We start from the raw sequence: 16,395 nt of genomic DNA on the forward strand, positions 1-16,395 counted from the left end.
CAGGCTCTTCAGAATATTTCAGCCTACCACACTTAGCCTTCTTAGTGTGCATTCGCTGAATATTCGTCTAATGTTCCCGCAGGAATCCACTGTGATAACGTGTGCCCACAAGGCTTCTGGGGACCCAACTGTTCAGTCAGCTGTTCCTGTCAGAACGGAGGGTCCTGCTCTCCAGAGGACGGTACATGTGTGTGTGCACCTGGCTACAGGGGGACGTCCTGCAAAAGAAGTGAGCCTCTTTCTTTTTCTTCTTTTTTTGTTAAGCAACCTCTCTTCATCCAAACCTTTTAAGTAATACTGGCACAAGCTTTAGGATGCCGCCATAACAAACTCCATCCCAGTACTGACCTTGCTTTGATCATTGCTGAATTGTTGAAGGGTGCCCGCCTGCTGAGGAGGAGCACTTAGTTGTCGGTCATAACTGCTTGAGTGTGAACCCTTCATCACTGCTATCACTTAATCACAGTGTCTTTACCCCGACAGCAACACATACACACAATCCTCACCCCGCTGCCCCGTCCTCAACAACCGAGGCGCAGTGGGAGACTCACAGTCCTCGTCCAATGCTCATCAGAGGGCGTGCTCACTCGGACTGCTAAATGGGGTCTGTCTGGGGCCGCTCTCAAGTGATGAACTCACTGATTCGGAGTGATATCCACAGTCAAAAACCTGTAAACATCAATTTGAGTGGAATTTGAAACAATCTCAGTCTCTCACTCTCTCACTCTATCTCCCTCGCTTTCTCTCTCTCTCTCTCTCGCTCTCTTTCCTGTGTGTGAGAGGTAGAGGGAGAGGAAAATATTTCTCTTCCAAATTCAATGTTTCATCAGGTGAAAACCTCATATCTGCAGTTTTGCTGTTTTCCCTGTTGAAACTTTAATCGGAGGATTACCTGCTTCTCCAGATTATAAAGGCATATCACACCTGGTGCATTAAATCAAACATTGCATGGTTGTAAAACAGCAAACCAATGCTGTGTTTGTGAATTCCTAAAAGGTTTTACATCGTAAAAAAGAACTCCTGAGAATGGTGATTGTTGGAGTAACAAATCACTGGCTATGAAAATAAGAACATAATTATTTTTTAAGGTTCTCCCAGAACTGAAATGAAAATATGTGTTTTATATAAGTCTCTTCATGGTTGCTCAGTTAATCATATTTGTATAAAATGTTAGTTTAATTACCTTTATAACTCATTTTGAATATATCTTAATGGTCCATATTCTTAATAAAATATGCCTCAACGCACAGTTGTGTGTTTATAGATGATCAAAATTGAACATAAAACAGACTTTCCCCCTTCTCTTAACTACTTTCCTACTCTCTGGAAGCCGATGAAATTGGAACGATTACAATAAAGATTGACTCTGCTGCTTTGCACCCCATCCTTTGCTGTCTCTTCTCGTCTTTTCTGCTTTAATTCTTGATTTTTCTTCAGTACTACCTTGATCCGTCTTGTCATGCCCTGTTTCATTATTATATAACCCTTGTTCCATCCAATGTTGTTGACTGATTCCCTCTGCTCTGCTGCCCCGCGCTGCCGGCTGCAGTCTGCTCTCCGGGGTTCTACGGGCATCGCTGCAGCCAGTCGTGTCCGCAGTGTGTGCACAGCACCGGGCCGTGCCATCATGTCGCTGGCCACTGCAAGTGCCTGTCTGGCTTCTCCGGATCTCTGTGCAACCAAGGCAAGTAGCCTTCTTTGTCCCTTTGACCTTTACCTGCTCTTTCACTTACTGTCTAATTCATTCACGGTTAAGCTTTTAGTCATTGCTACTGGAAACCGATAAGTTCATTTTATATCTGAAAATATCTTGCATATCAAGACAGGAAATAAAAGAAATGGTCAGGGAATGACATTGATTGTAATGAAAAAAAAGTAAAAGGTAAGACAGTAATATTTAATAGTAAAAGTTTGTACATCAAATGTTATTATTTGCTGATTCCTACAATAGCTAATAATATATATTATAATGTATATGTACAAAACAGTCCTCCATCCACAGCGTTTGGATAGGACACATGTAGTTTTTCTTCAGCCCTGGCTGTGCTTAGGGGCTCTAATAAGATCAAATAAATGATCTCCTGTCTCTCCCACTGGCATCTTAGCCTTGAAACTTTGAATAAAGTTTTTTATCAGTGTACTTCAGACAAAGAGAGAGAGAGAGAGAGAGAGAGAGAGAGAGAGAGAGAGAGAGAGAGAGAGAGAAAAAAAAGAAAAAAAACTTTAACAGGATCCTGAATATTGCCACCCCTCTGCCTAATTCTGCATAGAGAACTGCATGGACATTGCTTTTCAAGACTTGTGTGATGCTTTATGTGACCAAAGGTATTGTGTCAATGGTTCCTCAAAGTGTGGAGGAAACCTGCTCTCCATCACATGTTGAGAAATGACACCTACATTTAAGTGTAGTGTCGATTTTATTCGAATGATTCACTTTTTATTATTTTTATATAATTTACAGAAAGGCAATGGGATACTTTTGAATTCTCTGTCATGGCTTTGAGCAATGTCTTGGAAATAAAAGTTTAATAGGTTCGCTGAGGGAAGAGAAAAAGTGGGAAAAAAGAGTCCTAATTTGTCTGGACCTTAATTACTGGTGAGAAGGCGTTAAGCCACGAGGGACGAAGGTGGCTAACAACATGCACATCCTGTTTCCATCCTCACTCGTCCTCTGTCCAGCACACAAAGTCCCAGCCTAATGAAGCTCTCCCAGTGTGTTACGGCTTGAATCCCAGAAGCAGCGGTATGGGGGAGCCAACCACATGGCCTAATGACAACCTGCTTGAAGAAGCTTGAAAGAGCTCTCAAGAAGAAGCGAAAACCAGTTGAAATGTAATCATTCAAATTACCCCAGATTAAAATGAGTGAGACCCATTTCTTCCACAGCCAGCCACCTTATCTGATATGTCTAATGCTGGGCTATTCTCTTTATATGAGACCTTTGATGTTACCGCTTGGTGATGTGATGCGGCTGCCTGATCCTGATGGTTAGATACACCTTGGTACAATTTATCTCATGGGCCAATAAGAACACACAATGGAGGCTTCATTGGAAATGAGATACATTATTAAAGAGTGTCAGAGAACTTTGAAATATTAATTTCATCAAAAATGTATACAGTGGTCTGTGTACAAGGTCTATTTTAATTATGTGGCACATCACTCATTCCACTCTTGTGAGTGAAAATGGGGCAGTTGTGCCACAGGAGGCAGTGATTGACTCCTCCTTTTGTTTAAACGGATCACTTCACTCCATGTCCACTCAAATACAGGATTGTCCATTAGAGGAGTATGTTTACACAACCTTTCACAGAATGAGTTTGATGTCATAATATGAATTGATTGTAGTGTTTGCATGTAAGTGATGCTATGCAGATGAGGGCTGTTTTGTGACGTGTTTTGTTGTTGTTTGTGTGTTTTGCAGTCTGCCCAAGTGGCAGGTATGGGAGGGTCTGCGCTGAGATCTGCCTCTGTACCCACAACGGCACCTGCAACCCCATCGATGGCTCCTGCCAATGCTTCCCTGGATGGATAGGAGAGGATTGCTCTCATGGTATGAATTCTCTCCTTCATCCTGTGTTTCATTGCTTTTTTGTTTTATTAGATTTCCTCCACTTATTATCTGTCTCCATCCTAATTTCTCCCTCACATTGACCGTTACATACATTAAGCATTTTCATAAATCTACATATTCCAAGAATTACTCTCATCCTCAGCTGATTTTTAAACTGATAGTTTGCTTAAGTGATTGTTACAATACATTGTGCTCTTTGATTTGCTGCGCTGCAGGCCAAAGATTATTAGCAGAGCTTTAAATTGTCATGCCATGCAAAATTAATGTGTGTTTTTTATTGCAATAACTAGTAAAAGCAACAACAACAAAAACGTATTATCAGATGAACGTTACATTGCCAGTGCTTTACTTAAAGACACATCTGCTCGTCTGGTCTTGATGCAGCAAATTCCCAACCTTGAAGACACATTTTAAGTCTTGGACTGAATGTTAAGTAATAGGCTAGTGACAATATTGTGTGTATGGAAAATATGTCGGCATTTCCTCAAAAGTCAGTGCTGTGTGCTTCATGTATGCATAGGGCATGGTGTTTGTGTGGGAGGGTGGGTGTGTGACCATGAGCTTGAATGTCTCTCTGGCGTCTGCAGCCTGTCGCTCTGGGCACTGGGGCCCTGATTGTCTCAACTCGTGTAACTGTCACAACGGAGCCCAGTGCAGCGCCTATGATGGAGAGTGCAGGTGCTGGACCGGACTCTACTGCGCACATCGTGAGTCTCCCCCATCCAGTTAGTAGACAAACAGTGGCATCTACTGGCAATCAAACAGAACTGCAGTAGATGACAAGCGAGAATCATTTCTTTAGAGACGACTGGTCAACTGGGTGATTTTTATTTTATTTCTTTTAAGGGGGGGGGGGGCAACACAAAAATAACACTTTATTCATTCGCTAATATATATTCCAGTCATTCATCAACGGCTAGTGCATATCATCTACATCAGTCAACTAATTTGAATTACATTATCATTCACCCCCAGGGTATTTTTTATTGTTGTCATGCACCTGCTCTTGTGCATGAAAATGCATTTTGTTTTCACTGTTTTCCTTTTTCTCTCACACAGGTATTTACTTTTTTGAGTTCCCTTCTTCTTTATTTGCACCAATGTTACATTGAGATGTTAACCAGATTTCCTGCTGACGCAGGACATGTTTCATTTCATTCACATCGTCCTTTATTGAGTATGCTGCAGACACATTGAATAGTATTGATTTCCGTGTCCCCCTGTTATATGACCTTGACTCTTTACATTGTCTTCCCCTCCCTTTGTTTCCTCCACCCCTCCCACCCCAACATGTTATACATCTCTTTTCCAGGCTGTCCTTCAGGGTTCTACGGCAGGGATTGCTCTGAAGTCTGTCGCTGCCAAAATGGCGCCGACTGTGACCACATCGCTGGCCAGTGTGCTTGCCGAACAGGCTTCATTGGGACGAGCTGTGAGCAGAGTTGAGTGGGCCCAACACATTTTAGCACTAAGCAAAATTACCGTGTGGGTGTGTGTGTGTGTGTGTGGGGGGGGGGGGTTCTATAAACACTTTGGCACCCACTCTAAGTGCTTTAATTTTGATGGATGTAGTAATGCACCTCTCTCCCATGCAGAGTGTCCTGCTGGTACATTTGGATACGGTTGCCAACAGTTGTGTGAGTGCCTGAACAATGCTACCTGTGACTATGTGACTGGAACATGTTACTGCAGCCCCGGATATAAAGGCATCCGTTGTGATCAAGGTGAGAGGTCATCGAGATGATCGAGGCTCTCCGGTGCATCGCCACTCAATCGCGGACGTGTACGCAGACGTGCACACAGCGTTTAAACAACCCGCGTTCTGTGTTTCCTCTGTAGCAGCTCTGATGATGGAGGAGCTGAACCCGTACACCAAGATTAGCCCAGCACGAGGCACGGAGCGCCAGTCTGCGGGGGCCGTCATGGGCATCATCTTTCTCCTCCTCATCATCATGGCCATGCTCAGCCTGTTTGTGTGGTACAGACAGAGGCAGAGGGACAAAGGCCATGAGATCCAGCCCAGTGTGTCCTACACACAGGCGATGCACATCAGCAACACCGACTATTCCCTGTCTGGTAAGATGCTTCACATAACACTCAAAATATTTGCTCACTATGAACAGATGCTGCATACTACAGGGGACAAATGTGGAGCTGCAATGATTAATTCATTATGAATGATTATACAAATTAACGAGAAATTTAATTTCTCAAGCAGAAATACCAATTATTTTGTAGTTCCAAATTGAAAGGATTTCCTACCTTTTCTTTGCTTTATATGATAGTAATCTGAGTTTCTTTGGCTTTGGGGTGTTCGTTGCTCAAAACAAGTTCTGATTAAACTTGATTTTTTCTTTTAATGCAAAATATTTTTTGTAATATTTATCTATAAACTAAAAGAGTGCTGATGACTTTATTTGACACACACATAGGTATTTAGTTTTTTTAAACCTCTTACCTGTTGTTTAATCCCTCAGATTGCGGCAGCACTGTCGCGATGAGGACCAGCGCTGCTGAGGTCAATCAGAGCCAGGACAGCAGTAGCCAGTGCTTCTCCAACCCTAGTTACCACACTGTGGCCCAGTGTAACGTTGTCTCAACCATCTCCAGCGACCTGGATGGCACTCTGACCCTCAAAGTATGGCCACTCTCTACGTGTATCAACATACAATTGAATCGCACTAAAGTATAAAAGCATCACCAAGCTGTGTTTTTTCTTTCAGTCAAGCACTCTGAAAAGTCGAAACGGCTCCGAATGGAGAGCCTACTGCAACCTCAATGACCTCGGTCAGTCTACCTCTCTTACTTTCTACGATACTTCACCTACTGCCTGAATGTTTGGACTTTGTGGAATCCTTACTTCAAGGGCATATCCGATGTGTGGTTAGCAGCCACCCTGGTGTGAAGGAAGATGAACCGGGGGTTTCTTGTTAGACATAACCTTTGCTCGAATGTTGATCAGATATGCGGGTGGGACCGACAGCACTGTGGTGGGGAGGTGAATGGGGTTCACGGTGAGCTCATTAGTCCTCTTTCACTTCCACCAGGGGCGGCCACATTCCTCAGAGATGGGTTACGCTGGGCCAGATATGACACTTCTCGGTCGTGAATTATAGAAATTTAAGTGCGACAAAAATGATATTTAGCTTTATAAACAATACACTTACATGACATGAATAGTTTATAACACTGCAATGTATTTGTGAGCACATTTTAAAATAGTTTTTTTTTTTTTTAAATCTACAACTCCTCCTGTGGGCATTATGAAAGATGTATAAACAGATACTGAATGACATTATAGACATACAATGTCTTCACGAGACAGATACTGTCCATTCAATACACAATTAGATGTCCATCTGTGTTGCTCTGTATATATTTTTTTAATGTTTATACAGCATTCATATATGCTAAATAGGGTACTAAAATACAGTGTTATGAACTCATCAAGTGTTGAGGTTCGTAGTGGTGCAAACTGAAAAAGATCATCAATACTGTATTGCCAACATGAAACCTAGACTTGTGTACTAATGTGTTACTACACATATCCATGATTAGTGTTTTGTTTTAATGCTTGACTGAAACATTTTTCAATCTGCACATTCTCATTTAGTGTGAAAGCAGACAGCATATGAATCATAATGACAAGTCCCTCTTAAAGAAAAGTCTTGTATGTCCAGCCGACTGTGCTTAAGTAATGGACTGCTGTAGACGTAACTGGTCTGTCCTCTTTTCATGATGTGTTGTTGTTTGGCAAGTATCCCGTTAAAACAGAGCTAATTATATAAGCTCGTAAGCCTCGGGGGAATGTGATAGCAAGCAGGTGAAACATTCAATATCTCCTCACCCTCACGTTCCTCGTAGTCTTCTAAATAAAAACATACTACCTCGAACATTTTTAATGATGTATTTCCTGTCAACCCTCTCACATTAGGAGAATTAATTCATATTTGGTGCTTGACAATCATGTTTTGACATTTGCTACAGATGTTCAACAGGGGGAGACACAGAGAGGCTCCAAACAGGGTAAGTCATTAATTTGAGTAACTGCGTATGTGGGTGTGTGTGTGTGTGAGACATATTGTATGTGGAATCCTGTTCAGCTTCACCAGCACCAATATTACAAAATCCTTTCATGCTTAACATCCCATATATCAATTCCCCCATTTGGTTTCTATTCCCCTCCGATAATCTTTGACCCCAAATCCCATATCCTTATATATTCTCCATGATTTATGAGAAAACTCTCTGCACTTTGGACAAGATCATGGTGGGCTGAGGTTTTGTTCCAACGGTTATTGCTCTCCATGGCTCAGTGCCCAATACGTCATTTTGTCTCCCACACAATGCAGTCGGTGGTGGATGTGGGGGACCCAGGGGTGTGGAGAGTGGTCTGCAGGAGCTTTGCTGTGGTCTCTAATGAGGCCTCTTATCAAACTGATGAGACTGTTATGGATGAGATGAGCCTGCAACTCTCTCCCCTTTGTACTCTGATTACTATATACCACCATTAGTCCCCTGTCAAAGACAAAAGAAGTACAACTTTTTCAGAATGGCAACGACAGTCACTGTCATTCTCCAGACTCTTTCAGTTTAAATTTGAGTGGTGATATCAGAGTCCAGGATTAATACCACTGCAATAACTCAGTGACAATCCATTCATCTTTGTTGTTGCTGAATATGTCCTTGTCTCGCGGCTACTGCAGATTACACCAAGGGCTCCATGTGCAGCAACAGCTCCTGCTCCCTGAATAGTGAGAATCCGTACGCCACCATTAGAGACCCACCAGGGCTGGCTTGCAAGCCCACAGAGAGCAGCTATGTGGAGATGAAGTCCCCCTCCCACCGTGAGGTGCCCTTTGGAGGCACTGCCACCCTCTTGGGCAGTGCGAGCAGGAATGTCTATGATGTTGGTGAGTGTGTTGTTGCTCTGGTGTGTGGAGCTCAGCAGGGTCCTGCAGCTTATAGCCCCTCTGGTCATGTGCCCTGCTGTGAGCCTGTACAGACTCTGTGAGCCTTGATAAGAGGAAATGTGAGCTGCCTCTCAATTGCATGCATCTCTCCTTTCTCCTTTGTGTCTCATCCTGTGCCTGCCACTCTTCATCCTCAGTGTGTCTCACTCCGTCTTGTTTTCTTCCTTCTTTCCTAAACTATCACAGAGCCAACAGTGAGTGTCCTGCAGGGACCCAATGGAATGGCCACCGGCTTCTCCCAAAGCCCCTATGACCTCCCTCGCAGCAGCCACATCCCCAGCCACTATGACATACTGCCCATGCGTCACAGCCCCACGCACACACCCCCACCCCTCCCAGAAAGCCCCAGCTCCCTGCTCTAGAGGGTGAACCCTCCGCCCGGCTCTGAAAGGGTGCCGACATCTAGGCAACGTTCAGCCAACTTTCAACCAACGGCCCTGCCTCTGTCTCCGAGTGTGTTCAATTAGATACCGAGGTGTTGAGATGGGGGGACAGCCACAGCTCTTCTGGACACTGCACTCTTTGGCTCCCTCACTTCCACTTTTTTCTGTGGCCCTGAAGGATGGAGGGGAGGAAAGAGTGACACACACACCAGCGACCATTCAACCATTTTATTTTCCTATAGAACTGATGATTCAAACTGCTTCCCGGCCTCTTCATGGACCTCCTGAAGTGGAACATAATGGTTCCAAACAGTGCTAAGGGCAGCACACATGGATTGGGGCGGAGAGATTATTTACAGGGAGAGAGCTATTCTCACGCTCATTTTAAGCCCATTATATAGGTTTACCATTCTGGAGCAGCCAAGTGTTCGTAATGCCCCATAAACGGAAGTGGTTTTCTCCACAGGACGTAAGGAATAGCGACCTTGACCCTTTCAAAGCAGGTGAAGATGTACTACTTCCAGACATTAGAGTTTATGAATTGTTACTGTGTGCAGCTGCAGATCACAACACATCTGATATGAAGAGATTATGATCATGAGGTGAAGACATGTGCAGTCAAATATTAGAGAACTCTCTGTTCTAAATGTGGAACATGGAGACGCGGCTATATGAGTGATCCAAGTCTGATAAAGCATGGATGAATCGTAAAATATTGTAATGGTCCTTTTATTCACTGTTATCCAGTAATGATCACACAGTTCAAACTAAGGCGTAACATTGTGTGTGTGACTCAAGAGCTTCTTTTAAATTGCAGTGTAAATGAGGCCTGGTGTATCCCGAGATGCATCCAGGTTACCAGTGTATAAGCATTATGCCGTTACTAAGAGATAGTAACGAGCAATAGGTGTCAAGTTTTTTCTCCCCACACTAATGAGGTTATCAGATATTGTGTTGTTTTCTATGTGAAAGCGTTTTTCTTGCAAATGTCTTAGTTTACATTTGTGAATTAACTGGTGTTGAGACGGGATTACTTTGACCTTTTATGTTTTGTATTTATACAGCTAATTGCTTTATTTATTTATGTTAGTGATGGTGACTTTTTATCAATGTGACACTAGAATATTAAAAAAAGATGCGCATGATCAGATAATGGATACCCACTGATGTAAATAACACACAATGTATCTTCTTGTGAGATGATCAGTGTCATTTTGTGTGTGTTTTTGAAGTTACTTAAAATGTTCTTTCTCTCTCTGTCGGATTGTAATTTTAAAAACAAGGTTTCATCTGACCAAGTCAAGGCCCTCAAAGTATTTACACAGGGAACCACACCGTATGTAAAAAGTCCATTTCTAAAATATTTTATGTTTGTATCAGGCAAATTAAATTATTTATTAATTGAACTGAATTTATTCATTCACTATGTGAATTTCATTTCACCCTCTGTAGAAGCAATAACATGTTGACAATCGATGCCCAGACAGCGATTCATTAGTGCGGGACATTATGACATCTTTGACCGGTGTGGATCATATTTTACGTGACTGTTTTTCCTCCGGGAAGGTTTTTCCCAGTTGCTGTCATATCGATGCTGCTTGTTGTTTTGGTACATACGTTTCAAATTAAAAGCCTATTCTGCCATCAGAAAGCTGTTTTGGTCAGGTTAATACCTGGATAGATAGAAGATGAATGTACATCTTGTGTTGAGTTTTACACAGGATGTGTCTCTCTTTGTCTGTCGCTCTGAATAATGAAGCATCATGCCAATGAATGTTGACCAGCCTGATAAATGAAGGATTCCACTCTAACAAATAAGAAATGTTACCAATGTCTGTGAAATGCCAACATCTTGTCCAGAAAAATCATGGCCTCACATTTTTCTTGCTTCATGAATAGTGACATTTTGTCAAAGTGCTCTTATGTTAAAAAAGCTTTTCAGAACGGTGATCCCCGGATTTATGCATCGTAGGTTTCACAGTTCTGTATAACTTGTCATTTAAATTATTATTATTATTATTATTTAAAGCATTTTATTATTTTGAAGTTCTGTGAAGATGTTTTGAAGATGTCTATTTATTATTATAATCATATAATACATAAAACAATAACCTGCCGCATGATGTGAGCGTGCCCCACTGTCTAGCTCATCCTGCACTGCTCTCATACCGTGGTTACAGCTGGTGACGCCGCCTGACTGACGGCCGTAATGCTGAAACATAGCACCGACCCTCCGGTTCCCGCTCAGGTAAACACTGCTAGCTCGGTCAGCACTTTTGTTGGCACAAGCCGTGGAGAGGCAGTAGATTTTCTCCCAATAGAAATAAAATGGAAAACTTTTAAATGTTGGATTTTTCCTTGCAATGCAGTATTTCTACACATTGGTATTGCTACTTTTACAGGATCTGAATAGGCTTATTATTTGACCACTCCACAAGCATCCCCAGTCCCCACCAATGTTGCATTTAAAATAAACGTAGTGCTGACAGTGTGAGGGAATTCAGCAGTTTCTTGCATAATTTTGCCTAAAAAGGCTGAAGGTTAAAGGTTTCAAGCCCGTTTCACCTCTGACCTGTAGCCTTCATCACTGCAATGTGAGTAGTGAAACCATTGGAGGTGTGCAATGACAGGATTTTCAGGGGGGGTGAAGTTACTCTTTAATTTCCTGTTTAACAGGTGTGCAATAGAAAACATCATTTGATTTTCAGTCTTTTTTTGTTATATTTTATTATGTATGGATTAGATTGTTTTGAATTTTTTCAACCTTAGATAAAAAAAAGAAACACAATCATGTTGTATTAATCATTTAATATGCATGTGTTTTTTGTCACACAATACGGGTCATACGTCTCACCCACAACAAGATAACATTTTAAAAAGCTGACAAAGCGTTAAAGACAGAAAAATACAATGTTATTACATTTATTAGACATCAGATTGAGACTGAAAGGTGATTAAGTGTAAATGAAAAGTACATTGACTATTGAATATGTAAGTAATTTCCCTCCTCTGCTTGGAGGATTAAGAGTCTCACTGACACATCAACATCTGTATTCAATCATACTCCATAATTTTTTATTTCAGCGTTAACTGTTTCAGAGGAAGGATTTGGGGGGTTTTCTCGCGCATTTACATTTTAGGTATGAAATCAATCTGGCAAGAGAGATTAGTTAGTGGCATATTTTCACCTAATAATATTCACATATTGCAAAACATGTTTTCTGGTGTAACATTTCACTAAATAAACATTGAAATCCTTAAAGCAACAAGAAACTTGTAATAAGTAATATAAGAACATTTAACGATAACAAATACATAACACCAACAAGAAAACACCCAGTGAACCCTCAGCCACCTCACAACAACTAGCACAACTAGCACAGAATGTACAAGACACAGAGTGCACAGTAACTTTGATATGTTTATGTTGATGAGTGTTAAATTACCAAACAAATATAGGTATGTATTTGGATAGAGTTTCACAAACTAAAGAAAAAGGTTTGCTGAACAACAGTATGTTTAACGGTCTTATACCGTGTCTACAAATCTAACAGATAATATCAAATTGTGTTATAACAAACAACATTGGCAAAAAAGAGTGCACATTTATTTTCAGACCAAAGAGGCCGAAGAGGGTATATACACATAAAATAAAAAAAGCATAAACAATGAATACATTTGAGGAGGGACGGTCTTCAGGCTGATTATTAAAATGTAACATATTGCAGAGCCAAAGAAGGAGTGCAGGGACGTTGGCTTACTAATGCAGGCCGTGGGCACAATTCTTTCTGCTGCAGTCAGCCTGTCAGCTCCATCTTTCAGCCGAAGCAGTTTTTCGCAGAGGCTGCAGCTGGGAAGAGGCTTTACCTCTAAATGCTCTGACAGAGGCGCACCTTTATTTTATCCTCAAGAGGCCGTACCTGGATGCTGACCACACTGCCCGGGATAACCTGTCACCTTCACTTCAGTCTGACTTCAGCTGTTCAGAGACCGAGTGGTAGATTTATGGGCTGAGGAAAAATGAAAAAATATATATTTTGGAAGGTGCTGACACATGACTAGCTTAAGTTTTGTATATTCCAGGAGAAATCTGTAGTTGAATCAGTGCTCGGTTTCATGGTGCATGTGCTCTGTTGTGAAAGAGTCCGTAGCTCAGCTGCAGATCTTCATTGCGATCACGTCCTCCTACAGGAACTGTGAGGATCCATCACACCAGAACTGAATCTTTATTTAGCCACTCTTAAGGCATAATCAGTATTCATCCAAGTGAGGGTGATCGTTTTCACTTATTCCATGTCTATAACTGCTCCCAGAGTCGGATCAAAATGTGCCTTGACACACGTAATACTCCAATAATCGCTTTAAAGATGAGTCTAAATTAGAAATAGAGAGGTCAGGAGGACTCTGAGAAAACTCTGTACGTTTCCATATAAGTTAGGCTGAGAAGAATTGGATTAGTACTTTACTACTCAATATACACCTACGTACTGGGGTGAATGAAAGGGTTTATTATTATTAAACTCATTTGAATTTAATTTGTTTACCCACTTTGAAGGCCATAGTTTACCAATTCCGAAGTCATATTGTGAATTTTGTCAATATTTTGTTCAGGCAGCTAGAATATCATTATGAGATGAAGGTGGGTGTTTACTGTTCAGGCTGTAGCCCTTAATGACAGTGCAAAGGGCTTCAGAGTGCTAACATTAAATTATAAGATCTCATTAGAATATCCTTCATTTGTCATTATAGTTCCACCATGAGAACAATAAAAAACTCCTGCTATAAATTATTCTAAATAAGTGAACTGAAATGAAAGAAAAGGGAATTGTGTTTATATACAAAACCTGCTGTTCCGCCTATTGGCCACCAGGGAGAAGCCATTGTGACCAGTGTGAGAGAGGATGACCGATGGAACCAGTGATCAGTGGGAATAGAGTGTTCTTTCTTTATGGTTTTACAAGGGTTGAGTTGAAGGCAGCAGAGACACTTATTTTATGGATGATACCAGTTGTTTTGTATGAAATGGTGATCACTTGGTGAACCAGCCCTTTATGACCCGTGGGGACCTTGACTTATAACAATGCTCTTTAAAAAAAGTTTGAACCCATCAATTCCTTTGATCAGCTTCATGATGGTGTCATGGAAATGATCAGCACCTAAGCACACACAAAACAATACAAACTAATGGGTCGAAGATTAAAAGTATATTACAGACTATACTGTCACAGAGAGGTAACAAAATAAGTGTCTTCTCAAAGGGAGGATACAGCTCACTTTTATAAAACTTTAGGACAAATAAACAACACATGATCTGATCAGGCCCCATGATTCTTATACCATACAGTCAGGAGGTCATCACTGACGTTGTTGCAACCTACCGGGCAACAAGCCTGACTTTGTATTTCAGATCGTATGTTGTCTCATGCCCGATCTCTCACACACACACACACACACACAACCCCCACACACACACAGGAAAATGAATAACACAACAACCATAAGCTATTGTAATTGTGTATCGTCACAAACTCAGAGGATTTATTATGTTTCATGCACATTCAAAAACATGTGCAAAAAGTTGTTCTTCCAGCCTTATTGTAGCTCATTTCAATAGTTAAAAAAAAAACATTCTTGATTCCTCTTGTTGTAAATTACCCCCACAGCAGTCCCAATGATAAGGTAATTCCATCTGTATTTGTCAGCAGGGATATTGATTAAATCTGTGTCTATGATTCATTGTGCCCATTTTAGTCATAACTAATGGCCAGCTGTCCCACAACTTAAAGATGACAGATTTTACACAAAGACCAAAGTAAACCTCTCACAGTATTGGTCGAATTTCAATTCTCAAAATAAGCTCCAACATAACTTTAGCTCTTGTAATATCCTTTGAGTAAAAACAGAAGATAAAAGTCCTTTTCTCTGTCCGACACATGTTTGTTAGAGAGGGTTAAAATCATCATGTTTGACTTTGTCTTTTTTCAAGAGGATGTGTTTACTTAATTAAAATAGACTATTGCCATGGATGCTGTGTTTCGACAGCAGACACATTGGAGGTATCGACACGCCTTCATCTTTTCATTGTCCTTGTTATTTGATGGAGTGGAAACTGACTGTTTCTCAATATATTGCTCTTGAGCGAAGTCATTTGATGTGTTTCTGCAGAAGATATACTTCATTGACTCGTGTTTTAATGCAGGAAGCCAGAGATCATACCGTTATGTGTCTGTCTGTCTGTCTGTCTGTTTGAAACAATCGTCAGACGCCCATGAGAACAATTATTTTTGCTGTCGTCATTCCTCCTGTTAATGGACACCAAGACTTCCCTTATTACCTGATTCAAGAATATCTGATGTGGACAAAATCCACACAAAATGTATTAAAAAGTTGATCTGAAGTTAATATGAGAGTTCAACTGTCTGAGAAGATTTTTTAGAACAGAATTCCGTCTTTGTGTTACGATCCCTCCTGTGCAGCTCCGCAAAGAGCAACTGGGAAAACGACTTTCTCAGACTGCTGGGGCCTCATTTCACCTTCAGATACACTTTTAAATGTATATTTGCACAGAATGAGGATTATGTTCTCCTCCTCCCATATTTCTTTGGAAATGCTGTAAAAACTAAAAAATATTGTAGTGTAAATATTTTTGTTTTACGATGGACTGGAAAAAAAAGTGTGAACCAATCCTTCAGGTAGTCTCGAAACTTTTAAATGTATTTTGATTCTTCAGTCAAATTATTCATCCAGTAATAATAGTATCTATCAGTAGAATTTCAGATGCAAATTATTGGTGTTATTAGGTCACAAAATAATGTTGTGATTTCTCTAACAAAGACAATATAGCGCCATTTCAACACAACTGTTGTCAGCTAGTATAGATACATTTCAATAAACAAACTTCCTTGAGCCTTTTTGAGTTTCTTTCATTTATCCAGACAACACTATCGCGGTAGATTTGGAGACCTCTGTTGAATTGCTATTTGGTTAGTCAATATTTACCTGTTTCCCCTCGCAAACACATAAGAAGAGTTTTACTTTAAAGCAATGGTGCAATCAGAATGTGATGTGTGATATGGAAACTTAAACCGTTTTAAAGTGTATTTGTGTTGGTTTATTATCTTTCAGGCAGCAGTAGAACATGTAGATTTGGAGGCCTCTGTTGAAAATGTCCATAACAGTTATAGGTGTCAGATACCGTGGGATGTTGGGACATTTCAGTAAAGTCTATGAAGGCATTTTATGAAGGTTTACTCAAAACTTCAGGTAATTAGACAATAGTTTGAATTCAAATGAATCATTTGGATTTCAGAGATTGAATTAGCATAGCACCGTATTTCACTTGATTTTTGAAATACCAGGCAACATCTCTGTTTGACGAAGAAGCTTTGAAGGAAAGCAGAAGATTCATCTTTTCTATTCAGATATCCTGGAGTCAGCAGCTTACAGTTTGAGCGTGAACACATTG

At 40.8% G+C, this 16,395-nt stretch overlaps 1 protein-coding gene across 3 annotated transcripts in view; it reads left to right on the plus strand.

Annotated features, from left to right (window-relative positions):
* The window catches only part of megf11 (multiple EGF-like-domains 11), a 52,809-nt gene extending 41,838 nt beyond the window's left edge, over window positions 1-10,971 (plus strand). Inside the window, exons 14-25 of one of the 3 annotated variants that reach the window (XM_056417663.1) lie at window positions 83-229; window positions 1,550-1,684; window positions 3,425-3,553; window positions 4,162-4,281; window positions 4,887-5,015; window positions 5,170-5,298; window positions 5,414-5,650; window positions 6,052-6,212; window positions 6,298-6,361; window positions 7,562-7,600; window positions 8,281-8,487; window positions 8,734-10,971. In XM_056417663.1, the coding sequence (XP_056273638.1) occupies window positions 83-229; window positions 1,550-1,684; window positions 3,425-3,553; window positions 4,162-4,281; window positions 4,887-5,015; window positions 5,170-5,298; window positions 5,414-5,650; window positions 6,052-6,212; window positions 6,298-6,361; window positions 7,562-7,600; window positions 8,281-8,487; window positions 8,734-8,909 (1,673 nt within the window). In that variant the 3' untranslated portion in view covers window positions 8,910-10,971. The remainder of the gene's footprint in view (window positions 1-82; window positions 230-1,549; window positions 1,685-3,424; window positions 3,554-4,161; window positions 4,282-4,886; window positions 5,016-5,169; window positions 5,299-5,413; window positions 5,651-6,051; window positions 6,213-6,297; window positions 6,362-7,561; window positions 7,601-8,280; window positions 8,488-8,733) is intronic. The other 2 variants (XM_056417664.1, XM_056417665.1) reach the window with 2 other exon arrangements.
* Window positions 10,972-16,395: the final 5,424 nt, after the last annotated feature.

This window comes from Pseudoliparis swirei, chromosome 6, assembly GCF_029220125.1.
Source record: "Pseudoliparis swirei isolate HS2019 ecotype Mariana Trench chromosome 6, NWPU_hadal_v1, whole genome shotgun sequence".
NCBI classification, from domain to species: domain Eukaryota; kingdom Metazoa; phylum Chordata; class Actinopteri; order Perciformes; family Liparidae; genus Pseudoliparis; species Pseudoliparis swirei.